General features: G+C 39.4%; 1 protein-coding gene and 1 pseudogene across 1 annotated transcript in view; both read right to left on the bottom strand.

Annotated features, from left to right (window-relative positions):
- CNTN5 (contactin 5) overlaps positions 1-27,070 on the bottom strand; it is a 1,550,500-nt gene that overhangs the window by 377,006 nt on the left and 1,146,424 nt on the right. Inside the window, exon 8 of the mRNA XM_061143613.1 lies at positions 21,646-21,849. Within this exon, the coding sequence (XP_060999596.1) occupies positions 21,646-21,849 (204 nt within the window). The remainder of the gene's footprint in view (positions 1-21,645; positions 21,850-27,070) is intronic.
- On the bottom strand, positions 3,295-3,800 carry LOC133056893 (small ribosomal subunit protein eS24-like; annotated as a pseudogene).

A 27,070-nucleotide genomic window follows, 5' to 3' on the forward strand; every position in this document is an offset into this window, starting at 1 on the left:
TGTGGGGCTAGTGCCTGTCCCCTTGGTGCCTCTGACATATGATGTCTCTAAATTTTACTTTTTGCACATGGTGATGTGACTTCTTTTAACAGAACCATAGCTTCGTCTATCTTTCCCATTAGATCGCAAGTCCCTTGAGTATCAGAGGATATGTTATTCTTCTTGAATCCTCAACACCGAAAAAAAAATAAGAAACAAACAAAAAATAAAAAAATAGTGTGTCATAGTTTTTAGGTGTGTAGTTATTTTATTCTTAACAACAATCTCGAAGCTGTTGTATGAATCAAAAAACCAAGGTTTAGCAAGTATAAGTCAGAATTAAAATGAGGCAGATTTGGGAATACAAAATAATTAAGTCTGCCTCAATAGCTGTCTGTCTGACCCTATTTTTTAAAGTGATGCCAAATTCCCTTCTATTATCCTTCATATCCTATCCAGCTCTCTTCCCAAATAATCTCTACTTATTTCTTCCTGGGAAGTTATCTCAGGAAGATATTAAAAGCAAAATTATATGATTTAACCAGTATATAATAAAGCAAAAAGTACTGATCTCTGATTTTCTCTGTGGTATCTGATTTTTTTTTTTTTTTTAAAGCAGAATTCTTATTCACTCAAATGGCTGTTTAACTAGTGAAATTTAGCTCAAGGGGTGTAAGTATTATGGCACAAGGATAAAGTTGTAGATAGTGGGTCTGTGTTTGACCAGATCTGTCTGAAAATCCATTTCTGAGGTTAGAACCTCAAAATTGTTCCCAATGTTTTCTTTTGTAGATTTTTTGTAATTTGTTTTCTGTTTGCACTCACTTCTGAATTTCAAATGCTCTGAAAACTTCTTGAGGACATGTCTTTGTTTAAACAAAAGCAAAATCAGAAGAACCGGTGACAGTGGTGACACATATGATACCTACTTGTAATACATGGGCTTCCCTGGTGGCTCAGAGGGTTAAGTGTCTGCCTGCAATGTGGGAGACCTGGGTTCAATCCCTGGGTCAGGAAGATCCCCTGGAGAAGGAAATGGCAACCCACTCCAGTATTCTTGCCTGGAGAATCCCATGGACGGAGGAGTCTGGTAGGCTACAGTCCACGGGGTCACAAAGAGTCGGACACGACCAAGCAACTTTACTTGGTTGGCCATCTGTAAGATTTGTACTACATATATTTATTTGATCATTGAGTTGTCAGGATGACAGCAAAATAATTCTTTATGTTGGCTTTAATTTATTTATTAAACCAGTGACATAGATATTCTTTAAAATCCTGGACTTGGTGCAATCTTCATTTTCTCTTCCTTTATAGTTATTTTTTTAACACTGTGAACTTTGAAAAAAAACTTACCATTAAAGAAAAAAGTGTGCTATAATATTAGAAAAAGCCTACTAATTATTAAGAAAATTAGGCTATGTATTCTCCTGACAGATATTTTGACAGATAATTAACACACAATATAGAAGGCAAGTTTATATTCTCTATAGATGAATTCTGTCACTCCCAAAGATGAGCATAACCCCAATTTTACTTAAGTGGGTTACTCCATTCTTGCTATCTAATTTCATAAACTTGATGGATTCTCTCTTTCTTGATGAACTGAGGAAAAAAAATCTTCACATCATCTACAGGGATGAAACTGGAAGGAAGCAGACTGCTGCGATGATAGGTAAGCTGCTCATATGGACGATCGTCTCTAACCACACTCTAAATTTTATTTCAGGTAGTATTGATAAAGTAACCTAAGACCCCAGTTTGGCATTGAGATCATAAGGGAAGCATAAAGATACAGGGGGGAAAAAACACTATGACCTTGGGAGAGTCACTTAACCAGGTGATAACTGAGCAATAAAATATAACATTTAGCAGGATACATTTTAGAGTCACACACATATAAGGTTAAGAGGACTTGCTGCCTGTTTCTGTATGGCAGATTTTTTAACAGTGAAAGAAAGATAAACTCAAATGCTGTTTCGTTGTGAGGACTAAATGAGAGAATGTATGAAATGCTTTCAGCAAGGTGCCTGATGCATACGAAGGACGTTAATCATTTTCAAACCTTCTACTTGTGCAGCTGCTATCTCCCTTCCACGGCAGCAAGAGACAAGAGCTATAAAATAGCAAGAAGAATCATTCAGTTTTAAAATATTCTGAATAAAGGCAAGATTATATTGGTGTAAGTAAATTTCTTCCCAGTATTTCTACTTTGAAGAACACGATACTTATTTGAATATATGAGTTTCAGTATGTTGTTTCCTTTTTTAAAAAAAATCAGTTGTTATTTTATTATAAATTTCAAAATATTTCATTGGAGTGAACTATGGAAGAAACACTTCTAAATATTACAAATGACTTTCCAGAAGAAGTAGTTTTAGAGCACTCAATATCTTGGATGTGATTTTTAGCACCGGAGAATAAAAATGATCAGAAAATAATAATAAAATTCAATAAAGACACAAATAAGGATGTAAATTCAGTCACCTTGAAGGATAAGGGAAACCTTAAAATATCCACCATAGAGTTACTCAATTTTAGACAAATTAACTGAGACAAATGTGAGAATTAGTTCAGGAGGGAAAAAAAATGAAAGGAAATCATTTAAAATGATTCATAGGGAGACTTAAGGTTATTTTTAAATACTTTATTTGATGCTCAGAGAAAAATCAGATAGATCATATTAAGAACAGCAGTGCAAGGTAAAAGAAGGAAAAATGGCAAGAGTAGGAAAATGGGAATCTTGTTAATACTAGGCATGCGTGTGTGCTCAGTCACTCAGTTGCGTCCTATTCTTTGGGTCCCCATGGACTATAATCCACCAGGCTCCTCTGTCCACAGGATTCTTCATGCAAGAATACTGTATTGGATTGCCATTTCCTCCTCCACATGATCCTCCCAACCCAGGGAATGAACCTATGTATCCTGCATCTCTTGCATTGGAAAGTGGATTCTCTCTCTACCACTGAGCCACCTAGAAACTGCTAGGAAGATTGTCTATATAAAGTGAATGGACTTATGGCACCCATGGCAGCTCAGTTACGAGGACACTCCACTAAAAGCAGCATACTGATCCAAATTTCACAATCTAAACTTGCATGTAGATCTTAAACTACCTCTTTCGTTTAATCCTCTCTCTGAAGGAATAGCAGGAATAGAATGACCCCACTAGTGGAATTTGGGTGATACATTTAAAGATCTGGGTTCTCTTGAGACCTCTCAAGAGAGCAGTCTTTATTTTCTTAAGGTCTTAGTTTCTTAATTCTCTCATAAAAAATCTGCACAATCACCACAGACATAGTCACTGTAGAATCTTTACTCCTTTTTGTCAGCATTGTCATTGACCTTTGTAGTCCCTCTAACTTTCTTCAATCTGTTCTTACATTCCTTTTGAAATTGTCTTGAGGTCTTCTTCTTCTCATACAGGCCATGTCTTACAAGCCTGTGTTTGGGATCAATCTTCCTCATGTAATTCAAGGAACTGCAAATCATTTGAAAGCCAGACATCCTGCTCCCACCAAAATGAGTTCTGAATCCAAAAACAAAAATGACATCTGGTGTGACCTTGTACATTTTGGCTAGTTTTTCCCAAATTTTTGTCTTAGGTAATGTTGCCTTTCCAGGGTGAGGAACATCAATGACAATTTTTTCCACTGAAGTAGTCTGTTGACCATTAACTTCCAGGTATGGATATTTACTGTATTATTCACGATGGTGGCTCCAGTCTTGATTCTTAAAGATACTGCATAGTCTACTAGCTGACTATGTTTCTGGGAGGGCCTTATGACTCACTGGACCTGAGAAAGGAAGTGTTTTTGCATCTTAGGGAGAGAGACCATTGCCTTTAATTATTCCTAGCAGCTTCACTTGGGAGAGGGTTATTGGGGTTCTTGGGGGAGAGAGGGAGCAGAAGTACTCCCTGCATTTTGACAAAAAAATTGTGGATTGATCATGCATTTTCCTTACATTACTGGAGTTAAAAACTCTGGTTTTCAGGACCACTCTAGAAATTCTGACTGAGTAGTTCTTGAGTATAGCCCAATATTTCTGTTTTTTACAAGCACCCTAGATTATTCTCATTCAAGTGTTTTAAGGATCACAGTATTAAAGGCTTGCCTATTAAATGTAATTTTATAGATTTCCAAAACCTTTTGATAATTTTAATGTTAAAGGTTATTTAAAATTAAACAGAGAGTGAATAGAAATAATATGAAGGAAAATATTTTCTTTTGAAATACCTTAAGTATGGGAAGCAATATGTTGGCAAAGTGGAATAGTCCTATGGGGGTGAGTTGGAGCTGCAATTTGCTGATAATTTTGTAAGTTATCTTAGTATAAGAAGTATTCTACTGTGGAAATAATAAAATCTCTAAATTTTTAGATGACACTGAGCTCTACTGGATTGTGAAATATCGAGCTGGCAAATACAATTTGCATGACAGTGTCATAAAGTTGTGGGTGGGTATTATGAATGTGGCAGATGGATTTCAATATGGACAAACAGAAAATTCTTTTACAATAAAATCCAAACCATACTTATTATATGGTAGATTTTATTCTCTTTATTGTAATAAACAAGCTGTGTGATTTTAGGCAAATCATTCAACCATTTGCAGCAGAGTTAAGAGGTAAAAGGGTATCTCAGAAGAGAGAACCAAAAGAGAAGGAATTGAGTCAGAAAATTCTGGAGTATTTTTTGATCAGATAATATGATTGAAGACAAGTGATGGAATATACAACTTCTTCCAGTGCTGCTACCCCTTACCCCAACCTCTATTAAAACATCAATTCTGAACTGAGGAGTTTGAATTTACGTAGCACATAACAGCAACAACACCAAACAATATAGTAATAGAAATAGTCTAGGAAAGTAGTTTTTTACTTCAATTACCCACACACTAGTGAAATGCAGTGGCACTTGTGTCATAAATACTGTGTGAATAGCTAATTTTTACTAAAGCTCACTAGGTATCAAGCATTGTTCTAATTGATTTGTATTTATTAATGAATTTGATCCTTGCAATAACCCCAGGAGACAATTATCCATACTATCCCTTTGTTCAGATGAATAAATTGAAGTACAAGCACGTTAAGTTTCTTGCTCCATCATAAAGTAGGAGGTAAATTAAATCTGGCTTTGTGACTGATTTACTTTAAACAAAATTTATAAAAATACATTCTAGTTTAAATCTCTTTAATGATGCCACTGTTACAAACTTGCTTTACGTTAGCTTCCTTAACTGCTAGTAAAATAGGTAGTGTTATAGCTAGTTCACTGGTATTGTACCTGAGACCATTTTTATCTTCTATAGCCTAGAACATAGACGTACTCTGGAAAGTGAATTTTGAATAAGAAAATTATTCAACTACTGTGAACTTCAGAAAACGGCATTTGAAATTCACTGATCTAGGCAAAAGGCAAAGATTGTTGTAATTAGAAGTGCAAAGAAGAATGAAATTGCAGAATTTCAAATTGCAATAGATTTAGTGACTAAACAACAATGACAACATAAGATTGGAAGGATTCTGATTGATCCAGAAATATTTGCATTAGATGTTTAGAAGAAAAATGATCTCTAACAACAGATATCAGTTGAAGAAGTTAGTTTGTGGGAAATTTTAAACTGAAAACAGAAATAAAAGTGCCCAATATAGATGAATATTTAGAAATACTGATGGAGCACAGGAGTAGAATCCCGAGGAAACACCCACATTTGGAAGGATAAGCCTTCTTAAGTCCTTCAGGGGAAACATGCCAAGTGTAAACAAACCAGACAAATGGGTAAAGACACATCCAGAACAGTAGGTAAAAGGAATGATTGATTTAGGGAGTAGATTAAAGAGACACAGTGAAAGGTACAGATGAACCTGTTCAAGAGCATATGTGTATGCTGTGCTTAGTTCAGTCATGTCTGATTCTTTGCGATCCCATGGACTGTGGCCCACTAGGCTCCTCTGTCCATGGGATTCTCCAGTCAAGGACACTGGAGTGGGTTGCCATTTCCTTCTCCAGAGGATCTTCCCAACCCAGGGGTCAAATCCACATCTCCTGCATCTCCTGCTTTGTAGGCTGATTCTTTATGGTGAGCCACCAAAGAAGCCCACAGAACATCTACAGCCTGGTAAATCAAAAAAAAAAAGAAGAAGAAGAAGAAAGAAAGAAAGAGAGAGAGAGAGAGAAAGAAAGAAAGAAAGAAAGAAAGATTTTCAGGCTTAAACTGATTTTGATAGGTCAAGAATGATGAAGACTGAGAAAAACCTGGTGTGTCTGACAAACAGAAACTTGGCAAATTTTGAGAAAACACCTTGAGTGGTTTGTTGAGGATCAGTGCCAGATTACAGACTATGAGACACATTTATGAGGAGACCATGAGGAAATAGAGCATGGAGACGGTGAGTAGACTAGTCTGACAATAGAAAAGGAAGTCAGATTAAAGGTAGTGGATTACATTTTCCATTCAAAGACTAACTCAGAGTTCGTAGTTCTTTCCTTATGTTAAGAATGCTATATTCACCATTATGATGCCAGTTATCAGAAGTTTACATTCTTTGGACTTTTAATTTCTAAATAACAGTATCAAGTTTACATATAGGCAACCAGGAAAAGTCTAAATTAGATTCATATTTAAGCCATTTACCTTATTATTTGTAAGCACTTATTAAACAATTCTTCAAAGTTTCTAAGATGTATTAAAGGATTTAACAAAACAATGCACATTGTTTTCTTTGATAAAATTTTTTGTTTCCATAGATAAAAGTTCACATTGTTTTCATAAATCTGCTTGAGGATAAATTGAATTGTATGCAACGACTGACTGGCAAGGACATCTGAGCAAATTATTCAGAAATCATCCAATGATTCTTGACATTTTTAGTTAACTTGTAGCATATAAAGATAATAAGCTTTCCAGACAGACATAATAAATAAAGGATTTATTATTTAGTATTATTTCTGTCCTTTATTATTAAAGGACAGAAAAATAAATAAAGGATTAATAAAAGTCAAATTAGTATCTTATATTCCTGCAGAACTTGACATAAAAACTTAATATTATTCAGCTTCTTTAATGTAAATAAATATCCTTCAGTAGGAGTGCCCTGGTCACAAGTTTCCAAGTTTCTTGAAACTATTCATAAGTTGAAAACTCTGAAAAAAGGATTAGAAGAAGAAAAAGTCTCCTGGGTTTAGGATAAAACATTTAATACGCAGTACAGAATCTAGTACCAGTATGTACAGCCTGGTATACTGAAGTGGGTATAGATTTTCCCTTCTCCAGGGGATCTTTCGAACCCAGGGATCAAACCCAGGTCTCCCACATTGCAGGCAGATTTTTTACCAACTGAGTCACAAGGGAAGCCCAAGAATACTGGAGTGGGTAGCCTATGCCTTCTCCAGCGGATCTTCCTGACCCAGGAATTGAACAGGGTTCTCCTGCTTTACAGGAGGATTCTTTACCAACAGAGCTATCAGGGAAGTAAAGATACCCTATGTCCAATGGCAAAGAAGAAGCCCCAGAAAGATGTTAGGAGAGGTGAAATCACGTTTAGAATCAAACCCCGTACCAGCCAGAGATGCTAAGAGGGCTCAAACAAACCTTGTGTGCACCAGGACCCAGAGACTCCACAGAGACAGAGCAAAAAATGTTTCCGTGTCTCCTGCAGAGGTACGGGTCAGCAGTGGGCTGCTGCAGGGACAGGGGCTCTGGGTGCAGCAGACCTGGGTATGGCATAAGCCCTCTTGGAGGAGGTTGCCATTAACCCCACCACAGAGCCGCCAGAACTTACACAGGACTGGGAAACAGACTCTGGGAGGGCACAAACAAAACCTTCTGCACACCAGGACCCAAGAGAAAGGAGCAGTGACCCCACGAGAGACTGACCCAGACATGCCCATGAGTGTCCAGGAGTCTTTGGCGGAGGCATGGGTCGGTGGAGGCCTGCTGCAGGGTCGGGGACACTGAGTGTAGCAGTGAGTGCATGGGACCTTCTGAAGGAGGGCGCCATTATCTTCATTACCTCCACCATGGTTTGGCCTCAGGTCAGACAACAGGGAGGGAACACAGCCACACCCACTGACAGAAACTTGGATTAAAGATTTACTGAGCATGCTGCCCATCAGAACAAGACCCTGTTTTCCCCTCAGTCAGTCTCTCCCATCAGGAAGCTTCCATAAGTCTCTTCTCCTTCTCCATCAAAGGGCAGACAGAATGAAAACCACAATCACAGAAAACTAACCAATCTGATCACAGGGACCACAGCCTTGTCTAATTCAATGAAACTATGAGCCATGCTGTGTATGACCACCCAAGATGGACGGGTCATGGTGGAGAGTTCTGACAAAACGTGGTCCACTGGAGAAGGGAATGGCAAACCACTTCAGTATTTTTGCTTTGAGAACCCCATGAATGGTATGACAAGGCAAAAAGATAGGACATGGAAAGAGGAACTCCCCAGGTCAGTAGGTGCCCAATATGCTACTGGAAATCAGTGGAGAAATAACTCCAGAAAGAATGAAAAGATGGAGCCAAAGCAAAAACAAAACCCAGCTGTGGATGTGATTGGTGATGGAAGTGAAGTTTGATGCTGTAAAGAGCACTATTGCATAGGAACCTGAAATGTTAGGTCCATGATTAAGGTAAATTGGAAGTGGTCAAACAGGAGATGGCAAGAGTGAACATCGACATTTTAGGAATCAGCAAACTAAAATGGGCTAGAATGGGTGAATTTAACTCAGATGATTATTATGTCTACTACTGTGGGCAAGAATTGCTTAGAAGAAATAGAATAGCCATCATAGTCAACAAAAGAGTTTGAAATGCAGTACTTGGGTGCAATCTCAAAAATGACAGAGTGATCTCTGTTCATTTCCAAGGCAAACCATTCAATATTACAGTAATCCAAGTCTATGCTCTGACCAGTAATGTTGACAAAGTTGAAGTTAAATGGTTCTATGAAGACCTACAAGAACTTCTAGAACTAACAAGCAAAAAGGATGCCATTTTCATTACAGGGGACTGGAATGCAAAAGTAGGAAGTCAAGAGATACCTGGAGTATAAGCAAATTTGGACTTGGAGTACAATAAGAAGCAGGTCAAAAGCTAACAGAGTTTTGTCAAGAGAACACAATGGTCATAGCACACACGCTCTTCCAAAAACACAAGAGAAGACTCTACACATGGTCTTCACCAGATGGTCAACAGCAAAATCAGATTGATTATATTCTTTGCAGCCAAAGATGGAGAAGCTCTATAGTCAGCAAAAACAAGACTGGGAGCTGACTGTGACTCAGATCATGAACTCCTTATTGCCAAATTCAGACTTAAAATGAAGAAAGTAGGGAAAACCACTAGACCATTCAGGTATGACCTAAAGCAAATCCCTTACAATTGTACAGTGAAAGTGAGAAATAGATTCAGGGGATTAGATTTGACAGACAGAGAGCCTGAAGAACTATGGATGGAGGTTTATGACATTGTATAGGAAGCAGTGATCAAGACCATTCTGAAGAAAAGAAATGCAAAATGGCAAGATGGTTGTCTGAAGAGGCCTTACAAATAGCTGAGAAAAGAAAAGATGCAAAAGGCAAAGGAGGAAAGGAAAGATATACCCATTTGAATGCAGAGTTCCAAAGAACAGCAAAGAGAAAAAAGAAAACCTTCCTTAGTGATCAATGCAAAGAAATAGAGGAAAACAACAGAATAGGAAAGACAGGAGATCTCATTAAGAAAATTAGAGGTACCAAGGGAATATTTCATGCAAAGATGGGCTCAATAAAGATCAAGAATACATAGCAGAACTATACAAAAAATATCTTCATGAGCCAGATAATCATGATGGTGTGATCACTCACCTAGAGCCAGACATCCTGGAATGTGAAGTGAAATGGGCCTTAGGAAGCATAACTATGAACTGGTGGACATGATGGAATTCCAGTTGAGCTATTTCAAATCCTAAAAGATGATGCTGTTAACATGCTGCATTCAATATGCCAGCAAACTTGGAAAACTCAGCAGTGGCCACAGGACTGGAAAAGGTCATTTCATTCCCATCCCAAAGAAAGCTAATGTGAAGAATGCTCAAACTACTGCACAATTGCACTCATCTCACACATTAGCAAAGTAATGCTCAAAATTCTCCAAGCCAGGCTGCAACAGTACATGAACTGTGAACTTCCAGATGTTTAAGCTGGTTTTAGAAAAGGCAGAGAAACCAGAGATCAAATTGCCAACATTGGCTGGATCATTGAAAAAGCAAGAGAGTTCCAGAAAAAACATTTACTTCTGCTTTATTGACTGTGCTAAAGCCTTTGGCTGTGTGAATCACCATAAACTGTGGAAAATTCTGAAAGAGATGGGAATACCAGACTTTCTGACCTGCCTCCTGAGAAATCTGTATACAAGTCAAGAAGCAACAGTTTGAATGTGACATGGAACAACAGACTGGTTCCAAATCAGTAAAAGGAATACTTCAAGACTGACTGTTATCACTCTGCTTATGTAACATATATACAGAGTATACCATGAGAAATTCTGGGCTGGTTGAAGCACAAGATGAAATCAAGATTGCCAGGAGAAATATAAATAATCTCAGATATGCAGATGCCACCTCCCTTATGGCAGAAAGCGAGGAAGAATTAAAGAGCCTCTTGATGACAGTGAAAGAGGAGAGTGAAAAAGTTGACTTAAAACTCAAAATTCAGAAAACTAAGATCATGGTATCTGGTCCTATCACTTCATGCAAATAGATGGGGAAACAATGGGAACATCGACAGACTTTATTCTGGGGGGCTCCAAAATGACTGCAGATGGTGACTGCAGTCACTTGCTCCTTGGAAGAAAAGCTATGACCAACACAGACAGCATATGTAAAATCAGAGACATTCCTTTCCAACAAAGGTCCCTCTAGTCAAAGCTGTGGTTTTTCCAGTAGTCATGTATGGATGTGAGAGTTGGACTATAAAGAAAACTGAGCACCGAAGAATTGATGCTTTTGAACTGTGGTGTTGGAGAAGACTCTTGAGAGTCCCTTGGACTGCAAGGAGATCCAACCAGTCCATTCTAAAGGAAATCAGTCCTGAATATTCATTGGAAGGACTGATGCTGAAGCTGAAACTCTAATACTTTGGCCACTTGATGTGAAGAACTGACTAATTTGAAAAGACCCGGGTTCTGGGAAAGATTGAAGGTGGGAGGGAAAAGCGATGACAGAGAATGAGATAGTTGGATGGCGTCACCGACTTGATGCACGTGAGTTTGAGCAAGCTTTGGGATTTGGTGATGAATAGGGAGGCCTGATGTGCTGCAGTCCATGGGGTTGCAAAGAGTTGGACACGACTGAGGGACTGAACTAAACAGAATCTAGAAAAGAAAAAGAGATAAGCTAAGTATATTCAAGTCCATTCTGATGACCATATTTTCTTGGAATAAGCGGGCTGATCAGGAAGTAAGAATGACTTTGCTGAATCTCACTGTTTGAGTAGCAAAACCAATTCAGATGTTTGAAAGAGAGAGTAGAACAAGATCCATTCCGTCTGTAGTTTATCTGGAGCAAAGCCAGCACAGAAGGTTGGAATGGAACAGGGGTACATTTTAAGTGATGTTTAGTCCAACACAGGTTGTTATTTCTGATTCAATGACTGTGACCATGAGTGCTGAATTACCAGAAGAGTGTTAATAACCAGTTCTCTCTGGCTGTAGGATGGTAAGAACTCTGGTAGGCTTCTCAGGTGGTGCTAGTGGTAAAGAGCCCTCCTGCAAATGTAGGAGACAAAGGAGACATGGGTTCAATCCCTGGGTTGCGAAGATCCACTGGAAAAGGGTATGGCAATCCACTCCAGTATTCTTGCCTGGAGAATTCCATGGACGGAGTAACCTGGGAGGCTACAGTTCATTGGGTCATACAGTCAGACATGACTGAAGCGACTTAGCACACACTTATATAAGAACTCTGATACATAGCCTTTGCATTTTTTATGTTGTAATTACTCCTATCATGGTTGATCTCAGTGTACCAAGACATGAAGAGAGGCACACAACCAACCCTTGCAAGCAGGGAGAAAACAGCTTCAATACACTGCTAGAATAGCCAAGAATATTGCACACAATAAGTGATAACAGTAAATTGCTCCAGGCTTCTCTTTGGTCTTTGTATAGTTTGCTGTGTCCCTGTATTAAGACCCTTAACCACATTTGCAAAAATCCTTTTACTATATAAGGTAACATTCAAAGATTCCAGGAATTGGGAAATGGATGGCTTGGGGACATTATGTAACCTACCACGATCTTCAAGGGTATGCCATTTTTCAATATTTTCCCACTACTTTTAGGACCTGCCTTATTCAGCAGTGAATTAATGTGGCTGATTCAAAAATTATGTAAGTATGTGATTCTGTGCGTAATTTTCTCATCGACAGAATTCTTGCTCTAAAAGGAAATCTGATGTCTACACATCCATCCTTCGCTGATGACTTTGCCTGTAGTTCATTTGTTTAAAAACGCCATCAGACTTCCCACCACCACCAAATATTAGGTTATCTGCGTCTACAGTCTTTTTACTTTTCTCCCCACTGTGACAACTGATGAATTCTCTAATAAAGGCCACACTCTTTCTGCATGCATTCTGACTATATCCTAAATCATTATCCAAGCTACTCCCTTAATTATTCTTCTCTCTTTAGCACTATCCAACTTGAGGGATGGCAAAAGAACCCAAGGACTATTTTTATTAATATTTTTCTTTCTTTTCTTCTTTTCATCCTCTCTGTACCACTTTGGAGCCACTATAGCTCTGGAGAAGGGTCTGAAGAAATCCCTTCAGACCTACCTTAGGAAGGAATTCTACCTCATAGGCGAAGATTTTTCTGGAGCAGAAGAGGAGGAGCCCAGTGTTGTACACAATGGATTGTGGGAAGATGCTTCACTCTAGTGAACCTATTATCACAATGGAATGTTCCTCTCTGTACTTAGAAATGCATTTAGTATCACATATGATATCAGTAGATCAATCTAAACTTTTCATTTTTAATTCATACTTGCTTGTTTATGTTTTCCATCCTTTCATGTTAATACTCATAAGGTCTTTAGAACAATGCCTCACATGTACCATTAATTGTAAATGGTGATTGAATAAAAATAAAAAAAAAGTTGGTTGAATAAAAATAAGATAAACTGAAAAAAAATCTTCAGAACTAGACTGAGAACTCAAATGACAGTAGAAATGAAAGTATGAGCTTGTCATACATAAGGCATAGATAGAAAAACCTTGAAAGGAGACCAGAGATAATAGTGTAGGGGAAGCAGAAGTGTGTTGTATCAAGGGAGAGATATAGCAGTTGTAGGAATAAAAGGCTGTCAAAAGAGAGAAGTGGTTGGGGGGGGGGGGTGATTAATAAATTCTTGTATGCTTTGCAGAATATTGGCTCCTTGTTCACTACCCTCCAAACCATTAGCAAAATTCTGTATTACTTATAAATGCTTTTGAAGCTAGATTTATTTGTCTTGTTTACAATGCAATGATCTGTGAGAGTTCTCCATGGAGCACTGAACCAGGGCAGGCAGATCCTGTGATGCAAGGTTACACTAGTATTTCGTGTACTATCGCCCCTTGTGTTATATTGTAAGATACCTAAGGACAATTACTGCATTTGTTTTGCCCTCCATTATATCCCCACTGTTTAACAAATTGTCTGGCACAAAGTAGGTGTGCAACAGATTTGTTAATGTGTGAGGATAATTTTTCACAGTGCCAGCAGAGGAAAATCTGATCATGTTGTTCATGTGCTTGCTATCTTCTAAAGTTTCCCCTCTGTACTCTGGATCATTTTTGCACATCTAAATGACCTTGGACAGAATTTTTACTCCCTGCAATTGCCACTGCAGCCAGGTCTGTGGAGACACAAACAGTTTCACTCAGTTGCAACTTGAGAGCATCTTATAAATGCACATGGGAGTTAACAGCCTGTGGAGTCACTTTAGGAATGGAAGCCCATTGATATGTCTTCCAAGGAGATTATCCTGAATGCATCTCATAATGCTCTGGTACTGTGGGACCAAGCTTCAGCTGCCTGTTCAAAGTGGTCATCTACATAATGCAACCCTGCTTTTCACTATTTCACTCCTCAACCCCACCCCAGCCCACATTCCTGCTTTCTGGAATACATTTCATATAAACTATCTATAAACAAATTTTGTTCCAAGCCAAAATAATATATTTTATAATAGTTTATAAAACTTCATTTTTACTTAAAGGGAAATAATTTGCCTATGTATATAGTCTCTGTTATTTTTAGAAAGGTCTTCCTTTTTTCTGAGAAGTGCAAAAAATGTAATGTTCTGAAATGATTTTTATAGCTAACTCTATGGTCACAGCAGATTAAAGGTAATTTTTATATTCAAACCCCTGCAGAGGTGTTTGCCAAGTTTGCAGAAATATCCATTATAATGCCTGTCTCTGCAGTGGTTTGTAAAACCCAGCAGGAATTGCCGCTGACTGTGATGCAAAAATGGAATCATCCATGATCATATTCTATTTTTATTTTCAGACTAAGTGTTTAATATAAGCCACCTACTTGGGAAATTATTCAAGAATATGTCCTTTTTATGAACACACTCTTCAATTACTATTTTGAATAGAGATCAAATAGTAATGTAAAAGTCTTTTGAATTAAGAACAATTCCAAACTATTCAGTGCCTTTCTGTGAAAGCAAAATTGTTAGTTGCTTGGTTGTATCAGACTCTTTGTGACCCCATGAACTGTAGCCTGCCAGATTCCTCTGTCCATGCCATTATCCAGGCAAGAATAATGGAGTGGGAAGCTATTCCCTTCTCCAGGGTATCCTTTTTACCCAGGGATTGAACCTTGGATTCCTGAACTCCAGGCAGATTCTTTACCATCTGAGCTACCAGGAATGATATTAAATATTTCCTGTTTTTTTTTTTTTTTTTTGCCTATTATATTGATATAAACTCTATATCCCTTAAGTAAGCTCAGTAATTTTTAATAGAAACAATTCATTTAGCAATGTATATAAATATTACATCTAAGAAGCTTGGACACTGTTGTGTGTTTCCCAATCTGGCAAGCTTGGTTTCTTTCTGAGAGGGCATGACTGTGAGAGGTGGGTCAACAGTCAGCTCTGCTTCCATGTGAAGGCCTGGAACTGGCTGTTGGTCTGCAGACATTCACGTGCAAAAATGAGAAGTTTTTGCATTCTGTGCCACAATTCACATTAAGAACTTTAGCTTTCCTTGGAAAGTTCACTCATGTCATTGAGACAAGCCTTTTGGTCTTATCGGATGTAGGGACAGGGAAGAGAATGGATTCCAATATTGATAGATGATATAGATGTTTAACATACATACCTAAGTCCTCCTTTGTTTGGCACCATTTCTTACGCCCACCCCTAGCTAACTTTGATTTCAGAGTTTTTTCAGGTTTCCATTGGGTACATGGTTTTTATTGCTTTCTTTGGATCCCTTAAACTTTATTCTAGGTTGGCTCAATGGTAAAGAATCTGCCTGCAAACAGGAGAAGCAAGTTAGATCCCTGGGTCAAAAGATCCCCTCCAGGAGGAAGTGGCAACCCACTCCAGTATTCTAGCTGGGGAAATCCCATGGACCGAGGAGCCTGGTGGGCTACAGTCCATAGGGTGGCAAAGAGTCGGACACAACTGAGAAACTGAGCCTGACTAATCCTTAAACTCACATCCTTCCTTATCCTTCCAGAAATACGTCAGTGTGTCTCATTTGTTAATGAAATGCTACCTCTACTCACTGATGATATGAATATTTCTACGGGGTGTCTGAACAGAGACAGGAGACAAATACAGGCACCCAGTCCACCAACTTGAGTGTACACCCTCTTCTCATTGAAATACTCATTTCCCTTGACTCCCTTGACACTACATTACTGTTTTTCCTCTTATCGCTCTCATCTCTTCTCGCTATCCTTTGTAGGGTTTTCATTCTTGACCTTTCCATTGCAATTTGGATTAGTCAAGGCTTGGTCCTAAGCTCACTTCATTCCATACTCATTTCATGGGTTTTCTTTCTTTACTTTTTTTCCCCCCCCAGGGAGTTCAGAGTGTTTCATTTGAACCCAGCCCCTCGCCACAAACTCGCCAGGACGTCAGAGACCCCCCTCAGCTGGGCAGTACCACATCACTCCGCAGGGAGCACAGCCTCCAGGGATGCCCCTCCGTGGTGGTCCCAGAGGAGACCGCCGGGGGGCTGCTGGCGAGGGCGGGAGCCGAGGGCTGGCATGCACACAGGTGGAAGCGTGGCTCACATCACCGCCTCCTTCACGGGTTTTCTTAACCACAGTAAGGGTTCATTTATCATTTGCATTATGGAGACTCATGTTCATATTCCATCACTATTATTGAAACTGAATTGTGTTTGCATAGCAAAATTTTAAGAGAAATCACATTCAAAGTGTATCACAATATTATTTCCTTGTTATATTCAATTTAAAGTTTCAGTCATGAAAAACAGGTCCAGGAGAGCACACATGCCCACAAATAGCTTTAAAATCTGTAACAATATGATACTGAATGCTAATTGTATACTAATCATTCGTTAACATCTATTTATTTTCAGCTTTTACAGTCAGTCTATGGGACAATTTAGAACTCTTGGTTACATTTACAGGAGAGATTATCAGAGTAAAAGTGGCAGATGAAAGGATATAAAAGTAATGTAGAAAAAGTAAGGGAAAAGCAGGAGTGAAACTATCACTTCATGTAAGAGAAAGTCAAGAATTATTTCCAAGAGTTAAGAGGATAGTAGAGACAAGCATATTGTCAAATTAAAAAGGAAACAACAGAAAAGCACTATATAAATGTAATATGTGGGTGGATAGAAGAAACATATATATCATATGAGGGAGTAAACAGTTATTCTCTAAACTTGATTAAACAAGAAGCACAGTTTATATGAAAACCTTGGGAAGAAAACTATGAGAAGTTAAGCAACTGGCTTTAGGGAATGAGATTGAATGGAAGAGAGGTTTGACTTCCCCCCCTCTTATCAGCACGTATAAACCTCTACATTCCTCTGATAAGGGTATCTCTCTATGTTAAAAAATAAAAATTAGTAGACAATCACCAAGAAAACAACCTCAGATAAATTATAGAAAGAACAAATGTGAATTTTCTAACTTTTCTAACACAAATCTTAAAAAGACTGTTATTGAGTGATGTAGTTGAAATTTAGCAGGTGTTTTCCACCTGTTTCTTTTAACTGAGATGTTAACTTTAAAATAACAGTTTTATTTTAAAATTTTATTGAGCCTTTCATATAGTACCTCACAATTTTTTTTTTAAATATAGATGTTTGTAAAATAAAAATAAGTCAACAACTTCAACTGCTTCAGTAAATTCAACCAATATGACTAAAAATATTTTTTTAACTTAGGGACATAATTTTAGTTATATAAGAAACAATGACTGAAAAGGCCAAAGTGGTATGCTCTGAAAAGGCCAGTGGGAATGAAAATCAACAGTCTAAGAGGAGGAACTGGTTTTAGCAGGAGGAGGGAAAGTGGAGTATCTCTACTGAATTAGAATAAGGGAAAAACAGTATAAACGGAGATGTAGTTAGATTTGAATTTCCGTTCATAGGAAAATAAACTTGACACTTAAATAGTTTTGTAAAGCAGTGGGTAGAGAAGGAGGCTGTCCAGTTTGAGAACAGAAGACAAGATTCCAAGAACTTTCGGGAGAGTTACAAATTGACCATCCACATCAACTTACTAGGATTGAGGGACAATGTTGAAGCTGGTGATCATGCATGCTTGATGAGTGTAACTTTCTAGTAGCTTTCAGGATGCAAAGCAGTCACAAATTAAGTGTATAGTGAGTCCATTAGGATTGGGGTTTTGACAAACAAGAGCAACAGAATCATAAGGGCAAGTGAGTTTAAATATCAGCAAACAAATTACACTAAGCATTCTAGAAATGCTTGACAATGGAAAGTAGAAGGTAAATTTAAGTGCTATATCTGGGCCACAAAATTAAAGAAATGGAAGAGTGCTCATCATGAGCACCGAGCTTTTATTCACTAGTGAAGGTGGAATCAGTTTTGGATTCTGACTTCACATGTGCTTCTCTCCCTTGTGAAAGTCAATGTAATGTTTACAGCTGTTGTGTGAAAAGCAGGCAGGACAGCCTAAACGACCTCAGTTCAGTTCAGTTCAGTCACTCAGTCGTGTCCAACTCTTTGCGACCCCATGAATCACAGCACGTCAGGCCTCCCTGTCCATCACCAACTCCCGGAGTTTACTCAAATTCACGTCCATCGAGTTGGTGATGACATCCAGCCATCTCATCTTCTGTCGTCCCTTTCTCCTCCTGCCCCCAATCCCTCCTAGCATCAGGGTCTTTACCAATGAGTCAACTCTTTGCATGAGGTGGCCAAAGGGCTTATCCAAAAACATGGTATTATTACATCAGTTCAGTTCAATCACTCAGTCGTGTCTGACTCTTTGCAGCCCCGTGAATTGCAGCATGCCAGGCCTCCCTGTCCATCACCAGCTCCCAGAGTCCACCCAAAATCATGTCCATGAGTCGCTGACGCCATCCAACCATCTCATCCTCTGTCGTTCCCTTCTCCTCCTGCCCTCAATCTTTCCCAGTCTCAGGCTCTTTTCAAATGAGTCAGCTCTTCGCATCAGGTGGCCAAAGTATTGGAGTTTCAGCTTCAAATCAGTCGTTCCAATGAACACACAGGACTGATCTCTTTTAAGTTGGACTGGTTGGATCTCCTTGCAGTCCAAGGGACTCTCAAGATGTTTGTAAAATAAAAATAAGTCAACAACTTCAACTGCTTCAGTAAATTCAACCAATATGACTAAAAATATTTTTTAACTTAGGGACATAATCTCCAACACCACAATTCAAAAGCATCAGTTCTTCGGTGCTCAGCTTTCTTCACAGTCCAACTCTCACATCCATACATGACTACTGGAAAAATCATAGCGTTGACTAGATGGACCTTTGTTTGCAAAGTAATATTTCTGCTTTTTAATATGCTGTCTAGTTTGGTAATGACTTTCCTTCCAAGGAGTAAGCATCCTTGAATTTCATGGCTGCAATCACCATCTGCAGTGATTTTGGAGCCCAGAAAAATAAAGTCAGCCACTGTTTCCACTCTTTCCCCATCTATTTGCCATGAAGTGATGGAACTGGATGCCATGATCTTAGTTTTCTGAATATTGAGCTTTAAGCCAACTTTTTCACTCTCCTCTTTCACTTTCATCAAGAGGCTTTTTAGTTCCTCTTCACTCTCTGCCATAAGGGTGGTGTCATCTGCATATCTGAGGTTATTGATATTTCTCCCGGCAATCTTGATTCCAGCTTGTGCTTCCTCCAGCCCAGTGTTTCTCATGATGTACTCTGCATATAAGTTAAATAAGCAGGGTGATAATATACAGCCTTGATGTACTCCTTTTCCTATTTGGAACCAGTCTGTTGTTCCAGGTCCAGTTCTAACTGTTGCTTCCGGACCTGCATACAGGTTTCTCAAGAGGCAGGTCAGGTGGTCTGGTATTCCCATCATTTTCAGAGTTTTCCACAGTTTATGGTGATCCACACAGTTGAAGGCTTATGGCATAGTCAATAAAGCAGAAATAGATGGTTTTTTTTGGAACTCTCTTGCTTTTTTTGATGATCCAGCGGATGTTGGCAATTTAATCTCTGGTTCCTCTGCCTTTTCTGTATCCAGCTTGAACATCTGGAAGTTCATGGTTCACTTATTGCTGAAGCCTGGCTTGGAGAATTTTGAGCATTACTTTACTAGCATGTGAGATGAGTGCAATTGTGCAGTAGTTTGAGTATTCTTTGGCATTGCCTTTCTTTGGGATTGGAAGGAAAACTGACCTTTTTCAGTCCTGTGGCCACTGCCGAGTTTTCCAAACTTGCTGACATGTTGAGTGCAGCACTTTCATAGCATCATCTCTTAGGAGTTTGCATAAATTAGTATAAATGGAATTAGTTATTGTCTAGTCAACAAAATGTTACAATTTTCAAACAAAGATATTTCAAATTCTTGAGGAAATTAATGAGAAAACACTCTAAATTTTATGAAAATGGCTTATAGAGAATCACTTCATTTGTAAGCTACCAACTAGATAGGTTTTTAAAATGCATGTCTATTTTCCTTCATTTTTTTTCCCCCTATAGACATTCTTATATAATTTTGAGTTTGGCCTTCTATACACACAGTCGTCATAGCTTTAACTGTAGTGATGGAATACACAGTGATGACTCTTCAATCTCTTTATCCAGCCCAGTTCTTTCTTGTGCATATTAGGATTATGTATCAGTATAGGTACTGCATATTTCCACATAGATGTCCAATAAACATCTCATTATTCCTTTATCTGTCTTATCTCTTTTCATGAAAAGAATCATGACCCATCCGATGAACTAGGTGAAAGCTTCCTCCTACTCTAGAGCGCCGTGTTTAATTAGTCATCACATTCTGACAGTTCTACCTTGTTGGGATCCCAGGCGTGTTTTCTACCCTTCAGTGTTACTGCTGCTTTCATTCTGTCCCTCCTCACTTAGCTTCGGTAGCCTCTAAATTGGTCTCCCAATTTTCCTTCTTATTTCTCATCTCTCCTCCATGCCGTTACCTAGAATGTGTGACCTTTTGTAGTTCACTGCATCTCTTTAAAATTGGCTTCCTCATCTCTGAAAGAGATATTGCATTTATACATTCTACCTGATAGAATCATAGGATTATTGCTAATAAATACATGCATTATATATAAACTCTGGTTATACTGGTCACACTTCACTGCAGCACATACTCTAAACTAAGCATATAAAAGACTACCATTGAAATAGATTATCTTTTAAGCTTCACAATCCATCAGGATTCTCGAGCTCACTTCTTAATAATACCTTCATAGGTTTTTTATTGCATGACAGAGCAAGCCACATATCATATATCAAGTGTAATATAGCACTTTACTTCTTTAATGCAATGCTTAGCTGTAAATGTCTGTAACGACAAATGAAGTATTTAAATTTGAAGATATTTTGGATATATGGCAATACCTATAAATATAGAATCATCATTTCTGCCTGAATTGCACTTAAAAAGTTCCAACTGCTTCTATTATTGGAAAAGTAATAATAACAATTATGACTATGCCATGAAGTATTAAAAGCTGAACATTCAATTTGAAGGTGGCTAAAGTGAAAAAGTGATGAAAAATGAACCTTGTAAAATGCTTGCAATTTATACACATATGCTATATAGAGGCCCTAAAGAGCAAAGAAAAGAACTGTGGAGTTTTTATTACAGTTCATCTTTTCAGAATTCCTTTCCCTTTCTGGCACTAGGGTAGTGCTATGGTTAACAGTTCTCATCTATAGATCATCCCTTTCCTATGTAAGAAAATTTATTCTAAAATATGCAAATCTTAGACTAGAAGTGTAGGGTTTCCAAATATTGCAAATGTCTTTTTATTTTATTTGTGCTAGGTTTAAGTGTTTAGAAGACCACTAATACATTTTTAAAGTGTTTTTATACAGAAGTACAGTTCTTACAGTACTGTGTTAATTTCAGATATACAGCATAGTGATTCACTATTTTTGCAGATGATACTCAATTTTTCACATTTGAAGTAGCTAAGCATTAAATCGAGGTCAGGCAACTTACCATCATTACGCAGAGTCAGTGGTGTTGGAGGACTAAGTACTCGAGCATTCGTCACTGTGTTTTTCACCAGACAAATATAGCTGCCAACATCTGATGTTTGGACTTTAGAAATATAAAGGTTGCCTGTCTCCTGGGAAATGAACCGCCGGCTGTCTTCGGCCACAAAGGAAGGGAACTCGTTAAATACCCAGCTATAGATGATTTCTGAAAATATACAAAGTTTAATGGTTGAAAGATACATTATTTTATTAACAGTTAAACAACAAAGCCTTTATTAAGTGTTACATATGTTGCAAGATCATACATATGTGATTCAGATATCTATATCATTTTGTATTTTATGTTCAAAGAACTATAGCTCTTCATGATTAAAGGAAGATCTGAATATTTTATTTCTTGAATATTTCTTAAAGCCTTTATCCATTCATCTATGCATTCATTCACTCAATTTTAATGTGTGTTGAATGTGTTTTACATGACTGGCACTGTGATATGATAGCACTGAAATTAAAAAGATGAGAGAGAGAGTTTCCCATTCTCAAAGATCAGTCTAATGAAGAGATCTACCTAAACCTATGGAAAACAATGTAGAATAAAGAAATGGAGATGTGCACTGTATTGAAAGGAAGATGAGGGAAAAGACATTTAAGCCACAAGTCAATCAGCAAAAACTTCTTCAGCTCAGATGCCTGAGCTACATTCATTTACTAATTTTTTCACCGAATACTAGTTGAGGGTCATGGTAGGCCAAGAATGCTCTAAGTGGGAGGAAAAAAAAAAAAAAAGTCTGCATTCTCATGGAGCTTTCATTATAGTGGAAAGAATACAGATCCAAAATAAGTATTTGTCAAGTGGTAATAAGTGCTGGGAAGAAAGCCAAAGCACGAATAAAGAGCTGGAGAATGACAGGGGTGAAAAAGACATGTGAATTTATATTTTAAAACTCTGACTGCTGGGTAGAGATGAGACTGTGTGAGGACAAAGAAGGGACCAGGGGAAGGAGAAGCAGGAGGAATAATATCCACTAGCCCTAGTGGCTATTTTCAAAACAGACATGCACTATGTAAATGATTTGCACTAGAATGGTGCTTAGTGGTAGGGACAGTAGTGGTAAAATGGTGAGAAGTGATTGGTTCTAGTAAAAATGTGATGTTAGAGCTGATTGGAATTGCTGATGGATTGATTATGAAATGTGAGAAGGCAAAAAAGATTAGTCAAGGAGTAAGATTTTGAGCCACCACCACAGTTCTGAGTTTATTGGAGTGAAAAATCCAAGAAAGGTTGGATTAGAGGTTAGAAATACTGGAAATAAATCCAAATGACTAAACACAGATTAACATGGTATGTATGTTGTGTTAAGGAACTTGCACTCTATCCTGGATGTTTTCTAGCAAAGAGTTGACATAAATATGTATGTCTGTAGGTGTAGGGAAAAAACAAATTAACCATGATGGCGCAGTCAGGCTCTCACATGCCACGGTCTCTTGCTCTTGCCCCACGTTTTGTGAATAATAATTATGTAACAGCTGAGATCACTTAGAGCACTGTGCATGCTGGTCATGAAGTATTTGCTTGGCCACAGGCTACTTTGTACCATACACCTGTAGGAATTTCAGCATAAAAGCCCTGGCTGCTGATGCATTGGGACTATATTGGAGTGACATCATGGTTATCTTATGTGAGGTTATGTTAGGGTTCCATTATGGCCATATTATGGTCATTTCTGGCTGCTGCTGCAGCTGCTGCATTAGCCAGGAAAGAGGCTATGTTATGTCTGCCATGCCAGCCAGGAGAGAATAAATGTGTCTGCAGTTCCTATGGCTCCTCACATATTCTTCCAGCCTCTTAGCTTGCTCCTTGGGTTCAGCGATCAGTGTGAACAGCAAGATAATTGACATCATGGACAGGAACAGTGATACAACTGGTATAGTTGGCAGGATACCCAGCAGGTAGAGGAGCCCGAGGCTCCAATGGATGGAGAAAGCCAGTGGCCACCTTATAGCATATGGTACCATGTGGCCACAATCCTCTCAGCGTGGATTCTGGTGGAAGACTGGGAGGCAGTGGACAGGTCACCGGCTAGCACAGAAAAGGCATTACAGGCAGTGAATTCCTGTTTGCTGAATAAGGCAGCATGCACTGCCGCTGGCCCCATCAGGTGGATTTTCCTGACTGCCCTGAAGGTGAATATGGATCATGCCCTATGCAATGCCGCCCCAGTGCACAGGGTGCAGAGATGCTTGGAAGAGCTAGAGCAATGTATATTGATGTTAGGGGCTTGTGGCCCTAAACCCACGGCCTTGAAGAACCCAGCATCTCTGACAGTGAGGCAGGGAGTGACAGTGATGATGAACATTATGAGATTAAGGATAACGATGATGGACGTTGTGAGACTGCGGATACCTGCTTGGCAGCTAGGCCTGTTGTTCCGCAGAAAGTAAAGCATGAGCAGCCTATGGCCTGGGGGGACATGTGCAAGGGGCCCCCAGTGTGACCGAGTTCACAACATATCAATCATGTACTCAGGTGGAGTTGGTTGACTTGGGTAAGCAGTTTTGGCAAAAGCATGGGGGGGGGGGGGGGGGACCATTAGCAGCATGGCTTTTGTGACTTTGGGACACAGGGGTGGACAGTATCATATGTGTTAGGGATGAAATAGAATCAGTCCAGTTCAGTTCAGTCGATTAGTCATGCCTGACTCTTTGCGACCCCATGGACTGCAGCACTCCAGGCCTCCTTGTCCATCAACAACTCCTGGAGCTTACTCAAACTCATGTCTGTTGAGTTGGTGATGCCATCCAACCATCTCATTTTCTGTCATCCCCTTCTCCTCCTGCCTTCAATGTTTCCCAGTATCAGGGTTTTTTCCAATGAGTCAGTTCGTCACATCAGGTGGCCAAAGTATTGGAGTTTCAGCTTCAGCATCAGTCCTTCCAATGAATATTCAGGACTGATTTCCTTTAGGATGGACTGGTTGGATCTCCTGGCAGTCCAAGGGACTCTCAAGAGTCTTCTCCAACACCACAGTTCAAAAGCACCAGTTCTTCAGTGCTTAGCTTTCTTTATAGTACAACTCTCACATCCAGGCATGACTACTAGAAAAACCATAGCTTTGACTAGACGGACCTTTGTTGGCAAAGTAATGTCTCTGCTTTTTACTATGCTGTCTAGGTTGATCATAACTTTTCTTCCAAGGAGCAAGTGTCTTTTAATTTCATGGCTGCAGTCATTATCTGCAGTTATTTTGGAGGGTTGGCATCTATAGCATTGAGACAAAGGTTGCAGAATGCTAGACTACTCATGCAAGGGAGGCTTAACCAAATGCATGCCTTCGTGGAATGGATTAATGCTGTCACCCATATTATGTGGTCAAACGTGGGAGAGCTCCTGAATACTGTGAGTAAATGGCATATCTATACCAAGCTGACCCAAATGATGAGAGAACTGGGGAGAAAGCATTGATATTTAACCTAAATACCCGAGGCCCAGATGAGAAGTGTTTCACTGGCAGCATTCAGTATGCCATTTTGAACAATGCCCCATCTATTGCTTTTGAATCCAGGACTGCTATTCTTGTCACCTATGTGTGGTGCCACATCTATGAGGTGACCTTGATAGTGGCTAGCTTGGAAGAAACAGAGGGATGGCAGGAGGCAAAGGGGATTAGAAGTGTGAAGACCCTGAAGGGGGCCTGAGCTGGTAAAGGCCCCCTCCTGGTGATGAGAATGCAAGTTTGGGCTGATTTGTTGGCAGCGGGAATTGATAAATAAAACTGATACACAGCCCAGTGCTCTGCTCCCAGAGCTATGGAGGCAACTGAGACCATAGCAGCAGTTTACCAAGTTTGGGGAGCGTCCACAGCAAGAGGTACAGGTGGTTCAGTTAAAAGATTACATGGTGCCCAAGAATGTTCTTTTGGATGATGCCCTTTTCCACTTTGAATAGGGCTCAGACCAAGGTGCCTTCCTGAAGAGTCAGGGACCAGAGACCTCATGTAGAACTTGTAATTCACTGGTCACTAGCTAATGTACAGAAAGTAATGGCCCTGGCTGACACCAGTGCTGAAGGCAACCTTGTTTACATCTAGCCTGAGGCTGTGTCCTTACCTTTGGAAATTGGAAGGCTCCCTATGTGAAAGGCTTTTTTCTATGATATATGATGTAGGTTTAAGCTGTGTTCTATAATGTATATCTAGAGCAGTGCTGTAAAGGCTATGTCCTGTGATGTGCTACTACCTTCTCATTCTCTTGCAGATTTAGAACAGTGTGAAAGCATTTGGAATCATGAGGTGCCCCGTGAATGCCAAAATTCCCCTCCTTGAAGGGGTGGGCCTGGCGCCTGTAGAGGGTTTTCGCAGGTCCTTGATAAAAAAAATGCCTGAAGGGGTGGAGTTGACCCTGTGGAGGCTTTCCTGCAATTTTACAAGGACAACCAGTGGACTAGACTTGGCCAAGGAAGATAAAGGCACTCCACAGTGGGTGGCTCTTCTAGCTCCATGAGGGCAAGGACTGAAACATGAGTTCCAGGTGATACCTGGCATTGGGTTTTGCTGTGTGTTGGGGATGTAACTGTTTGTTGTTGTAGCATCTACTGCTGTTGCAAGATGTAAATTCAAGAATCAGTGTTACTCACCAAGGGACCATCACAAGAGATGGATTGCATGTGGATTATGAGGTGAGAGACCGTGAAGGGGTGGCGTTTAGGGAAAGAGCAAATTAGCCAAGATGGCGTGGTCAGGCTCTCTTGCCCCATGGCCTCTCGCTCTTGCCCCACGTTTGGTGAATAATGATTATGCAGTATCTGAGATCATGGCATTCAGTCCCATCACTTCAGGGCAAACAGATGGAGAAACAATGGAAACAATGACAGACTTTATTTTCTTGGGCTCACAAAACACTGCAGATGGTGACTGCAGCCATGAAATGAAAAGATGCTTGCTCCTTGGGAGAAAAGATATGACAAAACTAGACAGCATATTAAAAAGGAGAGACATTACTTTACCAAAAAAGGTGCATATAGTTAAAGCTATGGCTTTTCCAGTAGTCATGTATGGGTGTAAGCTGAGCTCCAAAGAACTGATGCTTTTGAACTGTGGGATTGGAGAAGACTCTTGAGAGTCCATTGGACTGCAAGGAGATCAAGCCAGTCAATCCTAAAGAGAATCAGTCCTGAAGATTCATTGGAAGGACTGAAGCTGAAGTGGAAGTTCCAATACTTTGATCACTTGATGTGAAGAACTGACTCATTGGAAAAGACTCTGATGTTGGGAAAGATTGAAGGCAGGAGGAGAAGGGGACGACAGAGGATGAGATGGTTGGATGGCATCACCGACTCGATGGGCATGAGTTTGAGCAAGCTCCGGGAGTTGGTGATGGACAGGGAGGCCTGGCGTGCTGCAGCCATGGGGTTGCAAAGAGCTGGGCTT

Source organism: Dama dama, chromosome 1, assembly GCF_033118175.1.
Source record: "Dama dama isolate Ldn47 chromosome 1, ASM3311817v1, whole genome shotgun sequence".
Classification (NCBI taxonomy): Eukaryota; Metazoa; Chordata; class Mammalia; order Artiodactyla; family Cervidae; genus Dama; species Dama dama.